The sequence below is a fragment of the Chrysemys picta genome, chromosome 3 (genome assembly GCF_011386835.1).
Source record: "Chrysemys picta bellii isolate R12L10 chromosome 3, ASM1138683v2, whole genome shotgun sequence".
Classification (NCBI taxonomy): domain Eukaryota; kingdom Metazoa; phylum Chordata; order Testudines; family Emydidae; genus Chrysemys; species Chrysemys picta.
The window spans coordinates 193,122,326-193,138,525 of NC_088793.1; the positions used below are offsets into that span (position 1 = coordinate 193,122,326).

The 16,200-nt window shown below is 41.2% G+C and overlaps 1 protein-coding gene across 2 annotated transcripts in view; it reads right to left on the minus strand.

The window, feature by feature from the left end:
• Positions 1 to 534: 534 nt before the first annotated feature.
• The window catches only part of ACTR2 (actin related protein 2), a 45,331-nt gene continuing 29,665 nt past the window's right edge, over positions 535 to 16,200 (minus strand). For both annotated transcript variants that reach the window (XM_065589687.1, XM_065589688.1), the window contains exons 4-9: positions 13,237 to 13,309; positions 8,552 to 8,688; positions 6,190 to 6,339; positions 5,697 to 5,842; positions 5,034 to 5,166; positions 535 to 3,651 (exon numbers count right to left, since the gene is read on the minus strand). In XM_065589687.1, the coding sequence (XP_065445759.1) occupies positions 3,481 to 3,651; positions 5,034 to 5,166; positions 5,697 to 5,842; positions 6,190 to 6,339; positions 8,552 to 8,688; positions 13,237 to 13,309 (810 nt within the window). In that variant the 3' untranslated portion in view covers positions 535 to 3,480. The remainder of the gene's footprint in view (positions 3,652 to 5,033; positions 5,167 to 5,696; positions 5,843 to 6,189; positions 6,340 to 8,551; positions 8,689 to 13,236; positions 13,310 to 16,200) is intronic.

Here is a 16,200-nt window from a genome sequence, read left to right on the forward strand (position 1 = left end):
AAGCTGCTTCAAATTAAGTGCAGCTTTTAAAACAGACCTACCTAGCCCCTGACAGCTAGCACAATTCTTCACTTTATCGATTAAGTCAGACAGAGTATTTAGCACCCTGCCACTTAATGCCAAGTGTTATTTTTTTAATATGAAAACATTACTTTTGAAGGCTTTACTGTATGTCCCTGGGCCAGGACTGTCCTGTATATTCTAAAGCCAATGGGAGCTGAGAGCCCGTCACACTACCGAGCACAGAAAATCATAGCACTTGCCAGCCTGAATTCTGAACTGAGATTAAGAGTCTTGACAAGGTTCTTTTTCATTGACGTGTTTCTCCTCTACATAGGTACTTGATCCTAAATCCAGCAAGGGGTGCTGGTGCATTTCTAAACGTGCTAGTGATCAATAAGGAGCTTGTTATGTTGATGTCTCAGATTCTCTAGTTAACCGTTCACAACATTTCCAATTTAAGTGGCTGATTATAGGAGAAAATATAATAAACGACAGAATTGTGACTTCCCAAAGGAGACAACAAACACGAGCTACTTCGAAAAATCCGATTTTATTTTTTAAATTGAAAAGACCTGTCAATTTATTTAAGTGGATGTTTCTCTTTCCAGTTGTAGTCTTAAACGTCACTGTTTTAACATTGCTCAGAACAGTATAAAAAAAAGCCATTCACGTTAATAGCTACAGACATTAACATCCTAAAACACATTGTGTTTTCAAAGCAGGTACGTTTAAAAATAGATTGTTCACAAGAACTCTTACAATTGCTGAGGCATCCTGTATTTATGCTCAGACTCCCGTTAAAGTTAAATTGTAAATTTAACTTGGTATTTGGTTTTTAAAAAGTTCAAACCAGATCGCTTTCCCAGCAACACAGAAGTTCTGAAGTGGGAAAATCACACACATGAGAGGGAACCGCACTGAGCACAGGAACACCCATTCAACACACAAACATGCCATTTGGATTATGTCTAAATGTGCTCTCTCAAACCCAGGATAGCAATAATTTTAAACGCTCAGGTTTAATATAAATACAGAGTCTCCATAGAAACTCCAGTTACTGCAAAACTGAGCGACATCTGTTGCTCATGGTGCTGTGAAGTACTCAAACCTAAGGGTCTGATCTTGTGATCCTTACTCACGGACACACCTACCTGAGGCCAGTATGAGAATAAACTTGAGCCAAGGGTTGTGCAGGGTCAGTCCCTAAATTTGAATGTTCAAATGGCAGATTGTTATTCTAAAAATGTCATTCTTTGGTTTACTTCCATGGCTTTTGGACACACGGAGAACGAAGAGACATGCACCATGTGAGAAGCTACAACTGCTACTTGTTCTAAAAGCAAGTCTTCTACTGCTGACGGCTGTACGGCATTTCTAAAGCATATCAGGTATTTAAACTTACAGAAAACTACAGGAGTTCAGAGTACCCCTTACAACCATATCCCCAAAATCTAGTAACCATTGTAAGTGCATGCATTGAGGCATGACCGGCATGCCTATAAATTCATATTGTTCAAGTTAAGGGTAATCACAGCTGCAAAAACACTCTCCTGTAATTAAATGGTCACTATTAACAGTACTTCAGTGACTTTTTTTAGTATTAAAGACATGTAGACATTGTTATGCTTTCAGCCAAAAGGAAGGTCTCTCTCCATCAATTTAGGAATGAAAAAAAAAAGTTTGGAATCGAAGCAAGGTTTACATATTGCAGTGTTCTGTGAGGGCTAACTGTTCAAAGAGAGATGTGTGTAATTGTCAGGTCTTCGCATATACACGAATGAATGCAACGTCATGCACACCAAACTTGGAAAGTCTGTCCCTCCTCCCACAACAGATCCTGGCTCTGCTGTTGTTAAATGCAGTAGTAAGGTTTTAGAAAAATTAGGTCAGAAATGATATAATTTGATATTTTCAATGAATGGGGAAGTGACACAATGAATAGTTCGATGGAAATGCGTATGTGAGCAATTTTTGCTACACTTTGCAGCAAGGCAGCAGATTTTATTCTGAGGATAGTACCTGTATTTCCTGTCAAGAAAATCATGCTGGCAACTAGACTTAAAAAAAAAAAAAAGCTGTCTGATAATTACCAGTAATATCTATTTTTCAATGAATCTCAGCTTTTAATGTGTTTTTTGGAAACAACATTCTCAACGCTGGTTTTACTTCCTTCCCCCCCCCCATAAGTATCAAAAATCAAGACTAGACAGAGTGAATTGTGGATATTTACCAACTAGCAACAAGTCTCATGTCAATGTTATTTTTAACTGCAACAAATATAGGTCATTCTTCATAACCTACTGCCAGTGGTTGTTATAAATATCTACTTGCTTTATTTAAACAAACATTGGTCAGTTAAGATGAAAGATTCATTTGCAATAACTACTTGGCACTGGATTCACGTACTTGCAAATTTTAATAGAAGCGCTTCTGAGGTACACAAAAGCGCTTACAACAAGCATTTACAACTCGGTTTGTTGGGGTATTTTATTGTATCGAATTAGAATTATTACAAGCATTTTTTAAAATGTTATTTTTCAATAGATTAAGATTTAGACTCCAGACCCAACTGCTCTAAAATTTCTTAGCCAAAGCCTCAAACCCAATTAAATGGAATCCATAATATAACAGCTCTTGCTCTCTATTACATAGACACATTGTGGTATCAAAATTTAACTATAAAAAGAAGAGTATTTCTAAATAAAGTTGACCCCCTGTGTCCCCTAGCAGTGAAGCTATACAACACGAAGAAACTATAAGGCTAAGAATTTAAATTTGTCAGAATACTGGAGGTTTCTGATATTTGTTGGTTTGTGGCAATAACTGCTTAGACAGCCATTCTGAAGAAACGCACCACGAAAAGCCCCACTGAGTGTGTCATTTTGTTTAGGAATTCTCTCAGACAGCTGCAGATAAACTGCCTTTTAACACAGTTTAAGTGGACAGTGCATTTGGAGTCCAATTATGTTGGAACCGTGTGGAAAGCCATTTTGGTGGGTTAAACCAGTTTCTAACTGTGGTTTTAATCAGAATTCCTAATTGTGGTAAAAAAATGCCAATGGAGATGGAGGCCAAAGATGCAAAGGTAAACACCACAATAGCGTGAGGGTAAAAAGCTGCTGCTGACAGGTTTTCTTATGCTAAGAAAGGCACACCACCCCCAGTGAGCTAGAGACAAAAGCCAGCAGCACTACAGCAATAAACCCAGAAGAAAAAAGCCTACTAGAATTGCCTTCCTGAGAAGGAACAATGCAGTAGACAGGCTGCTCTTGCTCTGTTTTGTTTGCAGGGAAGTGGTCAAATTTAGCCATATTAACAAACATTTAACAAAAGCTACCCCAAGAAGCCAGAACAAAACCTGACCTTTGGGTCAAAGGGCACAGACAGGCCTTTCCATGTCATGTAGCTAAAGGAGTTCAAAGACTGGCAATGAAGGAATAAAAGCTTTAGACATGTGACGGGAACAAGGTCGGGAGTTTATCGAACAGTCACACCAAGCTTCTCCAGCACACGCACTCCCTTTTCTTGGTATTCTTGTCGGGTCATCCAGAAGTTGTCTTTGTCTTTCATGATGTCTGCTAGAACTGCACCACCCAGAAACACCATGTGCTTTCGACGAGGTGGATCTTCAATACGGATCTTAAATTTCTAAGAAGGAAAAGGGACACAGTATTGTTTGGATTCCTGGGACCAAAAAAATCACCCTAACAGTGAAACTGAAATTGTGTTTAGTGGGAAGAAAGTGAATGAAATGCTAGGAGAGGACATGCTGCACGTGCAATCTAAAATACAATCAATAAAATAGCTACTTTGCATTGGAAACCAGAAACAATTAACTTGCTCTCCAAAACTGCATCTTGAGTGTACCTATAGAGAAGTCCAGGGGTTAGAATCACATTCTAAATTATTTGTTCAGCTTTGATAGCTAAGATTATCAGGGAAGTTACCAGTTCATCAATTCACAAAATATTATACAGTTTATATGACCAGAGTTATACTAAGTCTCAGGTGGGTGGGGGAATGGAAAGGATTCCACACCTGGGTTTCTACTTTAACTATTCCATGTTCCCTTACAGAGTAGATGATTGAATCCTACACACTGCACTATTTTGCATTTTAAATGTGTGATTATTAAATATATAAGCCACCAAACTAGGAATATTTAAAAACGATAAAAGAATATTAAGTGTTTTCATGACTAATTAGTACAGTTTAAATATTCTGGCTACCTATATGATGAGCTCAGTCCAATTATGATCCAGAAAACATTCTTTAAATAAGTCCTCTTTGGGGATTTAGAGAGCAAATGTTTTATTAAAATGTATTTTGTTAAAAGGTATTTTGAAAAAAATCTGGATGCAATTCAAGACTGAAGGGGAAAAACAAACCCCTTCATTCCAAAAAGCATTTCCTCTCTAAAGAGAGACCTTCCTTCTACAAGGCAGACAGCAATACAATGCAATCTTAGTTCTGCAATTCTCGTGAGTGGTACGTCTGCCCACTACAATTACCAATGAATTAAAGAGAAGGAAAAGACTGAGCCACACAGAGTAATTGGGGAATGCGGTATTAAAAATAAAAAATTCAAGGAGAAAGAGGCAGGTAAGCTATCCAAGCTCTAAGAGCTAAAATTCAAAACTGACACGGAGCAGGCACTGCCACTGTTTAGAAAAGGCAACTAATTTTCTTGCTAATAGTAGCTCATTTCCTAAGGTGTCAAGTTAGGTCTGAGAGCAGGACTGCTCACCAAAGTTTAACAGCATATATTTACATTGAAACTCTGCTTAACCTTCTGAAGTAACCTAGTACTGTGGCCTTGTTTCAAGTATATTTAAACATTTCACCAGGATGGCTACACAAAGTCTGTATTGGTCATTCTGAAACACTGATGTTTCAGTTAGAGAGGATGGGATGTTAATACTTCACATATTGCTTTTTCCATCCTATTGCTGACCATCTTGCTCCCTCTAGTGGGAGTTCAGGATATCTGATCTATCTACAAATGAAGCAACTAATCAATCACTACTTACAGAGAGTTTTTCCACATCTCCTTTCAGAACCCGTTCCAGGTACAGCTGTTTAAGTTCACGTTCCAGTCGTGAAGGCAGCCCAGGGTACATAGTGGAACCTCCAGACAATACAATGTGCTTATAGAATTCAGACCTAATAGAGGCAGAAAACAAAACAAAACAAAAAAAAACATTTTTTCTAGCGGCAACAGTTTCTCGTCTGTACAACGAATACAGAAACCCCAATATACAGGTAAGCAGGTAAGTGAAAATCCAAGAAATGCAGACAACTGTCACTGAACAGACACAATGCCTTTATAATGAACTCTGAAATAGATACATAGTCTCTTGCTCAATGTAAACTCTCCATGCAATATGCTTTGGAGAGCAGAGATTTTAGGAGTGGAATAACGCTGCGTGTCCTAAATGTATGTTTGTTATTGTTTAGTTCTAAGCACTACAAACTCCATTTCAAAGAGAGATTACGTTAACTTGTGAATACTAACCTCACAAGGAAACACCTCACTCACACTTAGCGTTACACCTGTATTTAGAAAATGTCTTTCGCCTATTGCTATGAAAGGTCCATTTTTTGTGGATGAATTGACTTTTCCTTGTCCACACTTGTGCCCTGATAGAAGTTTTAGAGACGATCCATAGCATTCTAGGATGTCCTGCTCTTACCTGGTGTCAATGTCAGCAGCCTGGATTGTATTAAACAGCAGTTCAGCAACACCAACCCCCTCTACGTTGATTAAGTGAGGCTGAAACAGAGCTTCTGGTGCCTCAAAACGCTCTCCACCAACTTTGATAATCCTGCCGTCAGGGAGCTATAGAATAGAAAGCACAAATAAAAGCTTATTCTGATATTACTTAGATACTAATACTTAGTAGACCAAAAAAAGCAGGATCTTTCACTATGAAACAATACATAATAGGAAAAATATATTTTTCCAAAAAACTTACTATAGTTTCAAGCCATTACAAAAAACATTGTTTAGTATTGTTGAAAGAAAGTTCCAAGTCTTGCAGTCATTTTATAACGTAATCTGCAGCTATTTACAAAGGCAAGGAGTCTATCACCTGAAATGGTGTTAACTTATACTGGAAGAGAGCCTTCATCATATGAGTTTTCAACTTCAAAATTGATGTACATCTCTCATATATATACACTCACCGTATAGGACTCAACTAGTACTGTGGTCTCTAAGGCCAGTTTCTGCTCCTGTTCAATGTTGTATCCCACATAGCATAACTTTTCCTTGATCATACGAACAGTTTCAAAGTCAGCAGAATGGTTGAAGGCATATCCTCGCAGCAAGAGCAACTATGGGAAAAGAATGTTGGGTTAGCAATAAATTTGAAGAGTGGCTCAGTGCTCACTGTCCGTGATTAAGTGTATATGCATGCACATTTAATTGATTTCTCCCCTTCTTTTGTATTTCTCAGAAGAAACTGAGACTTCTCTAAAGACAAATTAAATGAAAAATATGACAAGAATCAAGTTTAAGAAAATAAGGGGAGGGATCAAATTGCATTTATTTCTATCAGCGTGAATATGACAGTATAACTCTGAAAAGTGGAAGATACGTTCTGCACTACTGTTTTCACTATGATCTTTACAAAGGAAAAAGTGAAAGAAAGATCTAACAAATTGTTCTTTTTCTTGGGATTTCATTTCAAAATTTGGAGCTTCATTGTGATTTCTCAATCCGGCTGATTTCTTTTAGGTCTTTATAGGTTGTAGCAACAATAAAATTTATTTTAATTTGACCACTTTATTGACTGAACAGAGTCACTCTTACTGTAGAAAACATATACATTCCTCATTGTCATATGAATATTGGGAAAGATTTTCCCACATACTTGAAAATCTTTAAAAGAATTACTCTAGCTCTGAAAAAACGAGGAGTCCTTGTGGCAACTTAGAGACTAACAAATTTGTTTGGGCATATGTTTTTTTTGCTGATACAGACTAACATGGCTATCACTCTGAAATCTAGCTCTGAAGATTCACATGCACAGAATGTATTGTTCATCAATTTGAGTGGCTAAATCCCAGGCTACATTAGTTTTTGATATGCCAGTCAAAGATGTCGTGAAATTGATTAACAGTTTTACCAAACATAGTATGTGAAATCCTTTCAGGTATGCAGTCACTGTAGCCATTAACTGAAACTCACTATGGGAACCTCTCCAAATGGATTTCCCCCACGTCAGGTGGGACCAAATTCAGAAATAATGTATTACGGAGTGTAAGTTACTTACCAACTTAGACTCCTGTGCAAGTATATACTTATACCTTCTGGTTCATTGGAACGCAAGTCACACTTACTCACAGCTCCCTTTTGAAGTCTGACTCTTAGACCTGGTCTACACTTGGGGAGGAGGGGGAGAAAATCGATCTAAGTTACGCAACTTCAGCTCCGTTACTTAGATCTACTAACCGCGGTGTCTTCACTACGGTGAGTCGACTGCTGACGCTCCCCCTTCGACTCTGCCTGCACCTCTCCCTGAACTGGAGTACAGGAGTCGACTGGAGAGCGCTTGGGGATCCATTTATCACGTCTAGACTAGACGCGATAGATCGATTGCTGCCCGCCGATCCAACCGGTAGTGAAGACATACCCTTAGAGTATAACTCAGTCTAGTATGAATGTTTTTAGAGGGAGATGAGGCAGAATTTGGGGCAGCACATCTCAAGCCCAGCATTTTGGAAATGGAAGCAATGACCCCTCTCCCCACCACCACCACCCATCCACTCTTTCCAGAACACCACTGGGCAAGGCTCTGGGCTCTGCAGCACAGAAATCCTGGGTTTTAAAGGGAAATTCCCATGCATGCTGCAAGCAGCTGAATTTAAATTTTAAAAAGGGGGATTTAACAAATGAAATATGAACGTTTATGTAGGAATACAGTAGCCCTGGTAGTGTGTTTTGATATTAAATTCAACTTATTCCCACATTTGCCATTTTTAATATACACCGGATAATCAGAGGAGCTTGTGTTTAGGGGTGGGCTGGTGGCTGGGGCTTTTGGAATATGGGAGGCAGTTTGTAATTGTGAAATAATCACTTCAGCTGGGAAGTTTCAGCCTAAATAATGAGCAGTGAAATAGACAGACCATTTAAATATTACTGCTCTTAGGTTTCACAGGTATCACGGCACTGAGATTAATGGGCCAGTTCACACACCGCAGAGCAGCTGTTTGGAGAGACTAGTACCATCAGTGCACTGACGTACACTGTTTGTAGTTGGAAGGTTCTTCTTGCAACCCATAAGGACTAGAAACATATTTTTAAAAATGGATCCCACAGCAAATTCCATACCACGTACATGACCCTGCTTTAAGGCATCCTGGGGAAAAGCATACAAGAACAATTTCCCCCCCAGATTGAGAGGAAAGAGGACAGATTTCTCCACTACTAGCAAGCTTTCCACTTTCTAAGCTTCAACTGATTTGAACTTGGATAGAGGCCACAGAGCAGCCTATCACTAGGATAGGGACTGTAGCGCCAAGAAATTTTTTTTCAGCTTACCTTGATGAGGTATCTGGTAATATCTCTCCCAGCAATGTCTAGTCGTCTGGTAAGATGAGGAAGAGAGAAACCTTCATAGACTGGGCAAATGTGAGTTACACCATCTCCAGAGTCCACAACAACACCAGTCAATAAGCCTAAGTAAGAACAGCAATATTACATCTAAAAGCAGATACAGAGAATGATATATCACAGTACATTAGGGTCCTCCTAACTGGACCAACCGGGTGGCCAGACTACTGCCCTGATGAAGTAACAGACCTAATTAAGAGAGACCTTTCCCCTTCTGAGGAAAGTCTGATCACATTTTAAAATAAAATATTGTAGTAAAATTAAGTGCTCCACTTCATTTCAACTATTTGTTTTAAACTTTAGTTGGAAAATTCTGTATGAACAGAGATGAACTCCTCCACCCCAATCTTTTAACAAAAAAATGCTACTAACCCTTCTTAACTGACTGCAGCCCCATCATATGGAATTTTTTCTCATATCCTGACATCCCAATAAATCATGTTCCAATCAAATAGAGAATATTTAAACTGGTTAAATGCTGGTTGGGGCATAAACTCCTGTTTTCTGTATTAATGTGCAAACAGATTAGCCTCATTTTCAAAGATGCTGAACACCTGGAGATCTCATTCATGCCACACGTAATTTACTTTATTTGAATAACTGAGCAGAATTGTGTGATTTTGGGTTGGTTGGTGCTGGAGTGCATGACTTGAGGCTTCTGTAATTTCATATTTTGTAGGACATAAACAAAAGCCACTTAAAAATTACAGCAGAGCCGACAAACTGGCCATTCTAAGTTTGTTTTTCCCAGGACAGTCTGAGATTAATTTGGGTTTTGAAAGGGGTTTGCCAAACCTTTAGGAAGTCTAATTCCAGTGAGAAGTTGGGTTTTTTTTGGTTTAGTCAAGTTATGAGAAACACATTATTGTGGTAATTTATAACATCCAGAAAGTGAAACGGCCTTGAATTGGTCACATAAGCAAAATGCAGAAAGCAACTAGTTAGAGTTAATGATGAAAAGTAAGGCTCGGTCTATACTTAAAACCTATATCAACATAGCTAAGTAGGTCAGGGTTGTGAAAAAATGTACATATTATGCCGACAAACTCTCCAGCGTAGACACTGCTAACTCAACAGAGGAGTGCTTCTGTCAACACAGCTAATGTCATTTGGGGAGATGGTGTTCCTACCTGGCAGAAAAACTCTGTCGGTGTAGACTGCAACTACACTAGGGGGCTATGCTAGCATAGGCTATGTCTGCGGTACAGAGCTTAAGTAGAATCTTTAGCTTTAGTTTCTGATGTGTTACCACAAGCAAATAAATACATTTAAATATAAGATTTTTAATCTGACAACACCCCTTTAATGAGGTTTTAAATGGGATTCTGGGTTTTGGAATTTATGACTAGAGGTTGAATTTCAGAATTCACTTTAAATAGTGAGTTTTCAAACTATTAATTCTTCATCAGGAATGAGGCTGAAGATATTATACTGATTTGGTTACTTATGGACACATACAATTGTCATAACAGAGCCTCGTGAATATTAGTGAATTGGAGTATCTGCCAACCAGTTTATAAATGGAACATTCCTGCACAGTAATATAAGGCAGAACAATGTTATCACCACAGCAAGGAAAGAACTAGTCAATCACAGGAGACTAACTGTAAAAAGACTGTTGTGGAATGTTTAATTTTGATGGATAAGGATCATCCTTTAAAAAATATAATAGATTACTCCTGGAGGAATTCTGTGCCACTGTGTGCACGCAGAATTCATGTCCCCTGATTATTTCTTTGCTTCCCCTCAGAAAAAAATGACTCTCTGATGGGGAAGTAAAGGGAAGCTGCAACAGCGGTCAGGTGCTCCTTCCCAGCAGTGCAGGCTCATCATTTCCGGTGCCCAGAGCAGCTGGCAGAAAGGTAAATCACTGGGAGGGACGCCCATGCGCGTAGTTTGGGGGGGGGGGGGGGGAAGGGGGGAGGAGCAGACATTACCCCCTCAGAGGCAAGGCGTGGGGGAGCATGCAGGGTCATGTGCCATTCACACCCTCCCCCCCATTTCTGTGAATGCCGAGCTGCCCAGGGCTTGTTCTGCTCGGACTGTCCGGGGGAGGGGAGTCTCAGTCATTCCCATGCTGTGCCTCCCCGCCCCCGGCTCACTCAGCCCCTCTCCCCACAAGCGAGGCCTGGGTGGGGAGTGAAGCAGGTGGGATGGAGCAGGTTCTCTCCTGCCAGGTGAGGGAGGGTGGCTGCTCTGGCTCGCTGACTCTGAAGTCGGACACTGCCAGTCATCTTCCCTTTCCATGCGTGCTGGATGTTATGCATGGTCACCATCCTGTTTTCCGTACAACGGTAAATGCCCCTGGTAGGGCAGGGCAAGGGGGGACAGGGTGGAGCCTGTTGGGCTGAGCCTGCCCAGCCACCCCGGTGCACCTGGCGCAGAGGGGCAGGGCCCGGGGGTGTTTCTGGGGCAGGCCCAGCCCTTGCACTGTGTCAGGGTTGGGTGCAACCTCACCGCCGAGTCCATGTCCTGGGGGGGCGGGAAGGGGAGAAGAGGCAGCAGGGTGATCACCCACCTCTGTGCAGCCAGAGGCCTGTGCTCCCCACTGCCATGCTGGAGCCTCCACATTTGTTTACTGACAAATACAATTTGCAGAATTTTAAAATATCGTGCGCAGAATGTTTAATTTTTTTGGCGCAGAATTCCCTCAGGCATAAATAGATATGCAAAATACCAGGTAAAAGCAGTAGCTAGTTTCTGGGGACATAGTTTTAACAGTAGCTACATACATAATGTGCTCAATACCAATTCAAAATGAATAAGTGTAAGGCAAACATCCAGTTTGATTGGGTATTACAAAGATCTCTAAAGCAATGACTGAAGTTGCATATCATGTGCACTGCAATTCCTAGGAACACATGACATATTAAAGGTATACGAGTATTTTCACTTCCGCTAATAGCGTTCATGGGTATGTGTCACCCAGAATTAACCCTTTGGAAACTGGATACATTAAATACTTAGAAGTCTCACACATCCCGTCCTAAGCATTCATTTTGCTGACAATCTATACATCAAAGCGTTCTAAAGGTTAAAATTATTTTTTAACTTGCCATTTACATAGGAATGGTCTCAAAAATCACATACCATGCATGAAATGCAGGCACATATAGAATTATAGGCTACATTTCCAAACTCTTTGACATCAGTGAGCATTGCAAGCGCTCAGCACCACTGAGAAAGAAATCAGGCCATGACATAGGAGTGTGACTTTAGGCAGTGTCAATAGAGACTCTCAGGCAGCCCTTGAAGTTGAGAGTGGGAAGGAAGTCTGCAGCCCATCCTGCCCTCTGGAGTCCTGTCCAAGAGCCTGAAGTTAGGACAGCAGTTTGGGATGCAGGCCCTTGATCGGGAATAGAGAGGTTTATCACCTACCCTGCAGTGGGAATGATGACACTTCCCTAAGGCCTAGAAGGAATATAAATTACCAAAAGAAAAATCCCTCCCAGTGAGAATATGTGCGCGCCAAATTTCAGCCTGGAAAGAATTTTTATTGTTCAGCTATGAACCCAATAAAAGAGGGGATTTAAGAGAAGTTTGGGCAATATCTTAACTCAAGTGTCATAAATGTGTCAGCTGAATTTTAGTATCATCTTCTATAAGTTCTGAATTGTTGCAGATGGTTTGTTTTTCCCTTTTCTAAGACACCCTCCCCCCCCGGTACTGAATAAAATTGTTTCAACGGTTTTTCAGCTAGCACTTCAGTTTGTAAATATAACCATGTTCAATTGTTAATATCTTGCGCTTAACATGTAGTGTGGCAGAGCAAATTTATACCATTCTTGACATAAAAGTGGTGATAACAGATGTTATTGCAAAAAGGCTGTGCACATTCTACCATTTAAATATAATTTCACCATGCTACTAATAAAAGGTGTAAGGAGTCATGTTATGATACACATATGCTTGGAATTAACTCTCTTTCAAGTCCTAGGGTGAAATCCAAGCCCCACTGCAGTCAATAGCAAACACTCATTGGTTTCAACAGGGCCAGGATTTTACCTCCAGTCTCTTAACGCTCAAACTCAAATTATGATTTATTCCAACTTGTCAGAGAAATCTACTTCCTTCTCTTGCCCAAGAAATAAAGCACAGTCATCTTGATGCTTTTCACAACTTTTAGGCATTGACTTAAGGCAATGTAATTTTGCTTCCATAAAATGAAATCAAAGTTTAAAGGACTTGTTGGAACCTTTTCTTGAAAACTGAAAACATGCTAAAGACTTTCTGAAAATGACATTTTAAACGTCCGAGATACAAGGGCAGTCTCGTTCTATATTACCAGGTTTTAGCATTTACAAAGAAGAATCCACAGTGCTATTTTTATGGGGAAAGGAGGAATAAGCTACGGACCATGAGAAGTACTACTCATGCCGATGCTCATCAACCCAAAACTCTTGATGAAGATCCAGTCAGCTGGCTCAGTTATGCTACTGGTGAATTGGGACCAAGATCTTTTCTTTATTAATAGCTGGGGCTGTCAATTAATTTTTTGAGTTAATCGCGTGAGTTAACTGCAATTAATCGGCAGCCCTATTAATACCATATTAAGACTTCAGCAACGTAATGCATTTAGATATTAAATGTGCTAAGTTATAACCTTTACCTACCTTGGGCATACAAAGTAAGAACAGCTTGAATGGCTACATATACTCCAGAAAACTGGTATGTCTCAAACATTACCTGGTCGGGGGGAAAAAACAACAAAAATTAGTGTCCAAATAAGGAGGAAATTCTTTAAAGATTTATAGCAGCTTAAAAGAAAAGGTTACTGTGATTATTAGGTGATCAAAATAATACATCTTTGCTACCTTTATTGGACAAATATTTAGCAGCATTATGTTGCACGTTGGGGCAACAACTACATGCTTTGATTCTTTGTACCCACCAGTAGCTTCTTGTAATAATTGGATTTTACACAACCATTCTGTTTTTTTATACACTTCAGAAAGTGATTTATTTCACTCCAATAAGCAACACTTAAATTCTTACAAAGCAGTTCCCCATTCGTGCAAATGAGAGGAACTATCAGTACGCAGAGTTGCTGTAGCCACATCAGTCCCAGGACATTAGAGAGAAAAGGTGGGTGAGGTAATATCTTTTATTGGACCAACTTTTGTTGGGGAAACAATTTTTCGAGCTAAAATGGAACTCTTCTTCAGGTCTGGGAAACGTACTCAATTGTCACAGTTAAATACAAGGGGGAAGAGATTATTTAGCATAAGTAGTTAACATATTTCAAAGGACCAGTCAAGGTGAGATGGCCTGTTAACACACCTCCAGTAAGAGGGGGAAAAGAAAGGGGAGAGAGGTGGCTGGGCAGGGCATTGTTAGTGGGTTATAGATTGTAATAAGCCAGAAATCCAGTGTCTCTATTCAGTCCATGATTTTTAGTGTCTAGCAAAGTTACCCCTAAGCTCCCAGGCTCGTCTTTTGACAGTGTTGTGCAGGTTTCCTTTGACGAGGAGGACAGAGTGATCGCTTTGTGAAAAGTGCTGCATTCACAGGTGACGGTATTTTTGTCTTTTATCATTTTCCTGTGTGAGATCATTCAAAAGCATAATGATTGTCTGGTTTCACCCACATAGTTGCTATTGTGGCATTTAGTGCACTGGATGAGGTATACCACATGTAGTGATAGGCATGTGTAGGTCCCACAGATCTTGAAAAAACGGTTACTAATCTTTCCATAACTGTTGTTCGAGATGTGTTGCTCATGTCCATTCTACAACAGGTGCGCGCGCAGCACATGCACTGTTGCTGGAGATTTTCCCCCTCAGTGGTATCCGTCAGCCCGGCTCTAGCGCCTTCTGGTGTCGTGTGCTTATGCTCTGGCATAAGGGCGCTGCTGGCCCCGCACCATCTCAGTTCTTTCTTGCCAACCAACTCCAACAGTGGGGCAGGAGTGTGTGTTGTGGAATGGACATGAGCAACACATCTTGAAGAACAACAGTTATGGAAAGGTTAGTAAACATTTTTTCTTCTTCGAGTGCTTGCTTGTGTCCATTCCACGTCAGATGACTCACAAGCAGTATCCAAGGAGGTGGGCTCAGAATTCATGGACATGCGGACTACAACACAGCTCTCCCGAACCTGGCATTGTCTTGAGCCTGTTGAGTGATGGCATAATAGGATGAGAAGCTATGCACTGATAACCAGGTTGCAGCAGATGTCTTCAATAGGAACCTGCACGAGGAATGCTGCTGAAGAGGCCTGAGCTCTCATGGAGTGAGCGATCACGATGGCTGGAGGCGGAACATCTGCCTGCTCACAGCATGCCCAAATAGAGGAGGTTATCCAGGATGAGAGTCTGGGCTGACGCTGGTAGGCCTTTCATCCTTTCTGCTACTGCCACAAAGAGTTGCATGGATCTGTGAAAGGGTTTAGTCCTCTCGATGCAGAAGGCGCGGGCACGCCTAACAACCAATGAGTGATGCCGCTGCACTATGGGCACTATGCCAGCAGTTCAAAGGGAGGACTTGTGAGCCTCAATGGAATCAGGATTAAATTCCATGGGGGGGGGGGGGGGAAATCGGCTTGCGGACCTGAGAATAAAATGACAGCCCTTTAAGAAAGTGGACTGACATTTCATGAGAGAACACTGATCTGCAGTTCACCTCTGGGTGGGAAGGCCAAAGTTGCTGCTAAATGCACCTTGACAGACACGAGGGCTAGACCCTATTGCTTAAGATGGAACGAATAATCCAGAATAGACTGAAGGGAAGACTGAGTCAGAAAGAGATCTCGTTGAGACACCCATATTGAGAAACACTTCCATTTGGCGAGGCAGGTAGCCCTAGTGGATGGCTTCCTACTACCCAGCAAAACCTGTCGAACTTGTTCCAAACAGGCCTGCTCCTCCAGGTTCAGCCATGTAACATTCATGCAATTAGGTGAAGGGAGCTGAGGTTCGGGTGAAGTAACCAACCGTGGGCTTGAGAAATCAGGTCCGGGCGGAGTGGGAGCAGAAGTGAGGTTGCTACTGACAGATCTAGCAGCATGCCGAATCAGTGTTGGTGTAGCCACACAGAGCCTATAAGAATAACTCTTGCCTTGTCTAGTTTGATTTTCAGAAGGATCTTGTGAACCAGATGAACCAGGGGAAGGCATAGAATAGAAGTTCTGTTCAAGAAAACAGGATGACATCTGAGAGGGAGCCTGGGCTGTGCCCTCTCAGTGAGCAAAACTGCTGGCATTTCCTGTTCCGCTTGGTCGCAAAGGAGGTCCACCTGGGGAGACACCCACCTTTGGAAGATAAACCTGGTGACTTCTGGGTGAAGGGACCACTCGTGGTGAGAGGAGAAGGATCTGCTGAGGTGATCCACCAGTGCATTCCAGGGTCCCGGAAGATGGGAAGCCTCAAGGTGGAGGGAGTGCCTCATGCAGAAGTCCCATAGACAGACGGCCTCCTGACACAGGGAGGATGAACGAGCTCCTCCCTACTTGTTGATGTAGACCATGGCCACAGTGTTGTCTATCAGAACTTGCATGACCTTGCCTGTGATCTGGGAAAAACACTTGGCAAGCTAAGTGAATCGCTCTGAGCTCCCTGATGTTTATGTGCAGGGAGAGTT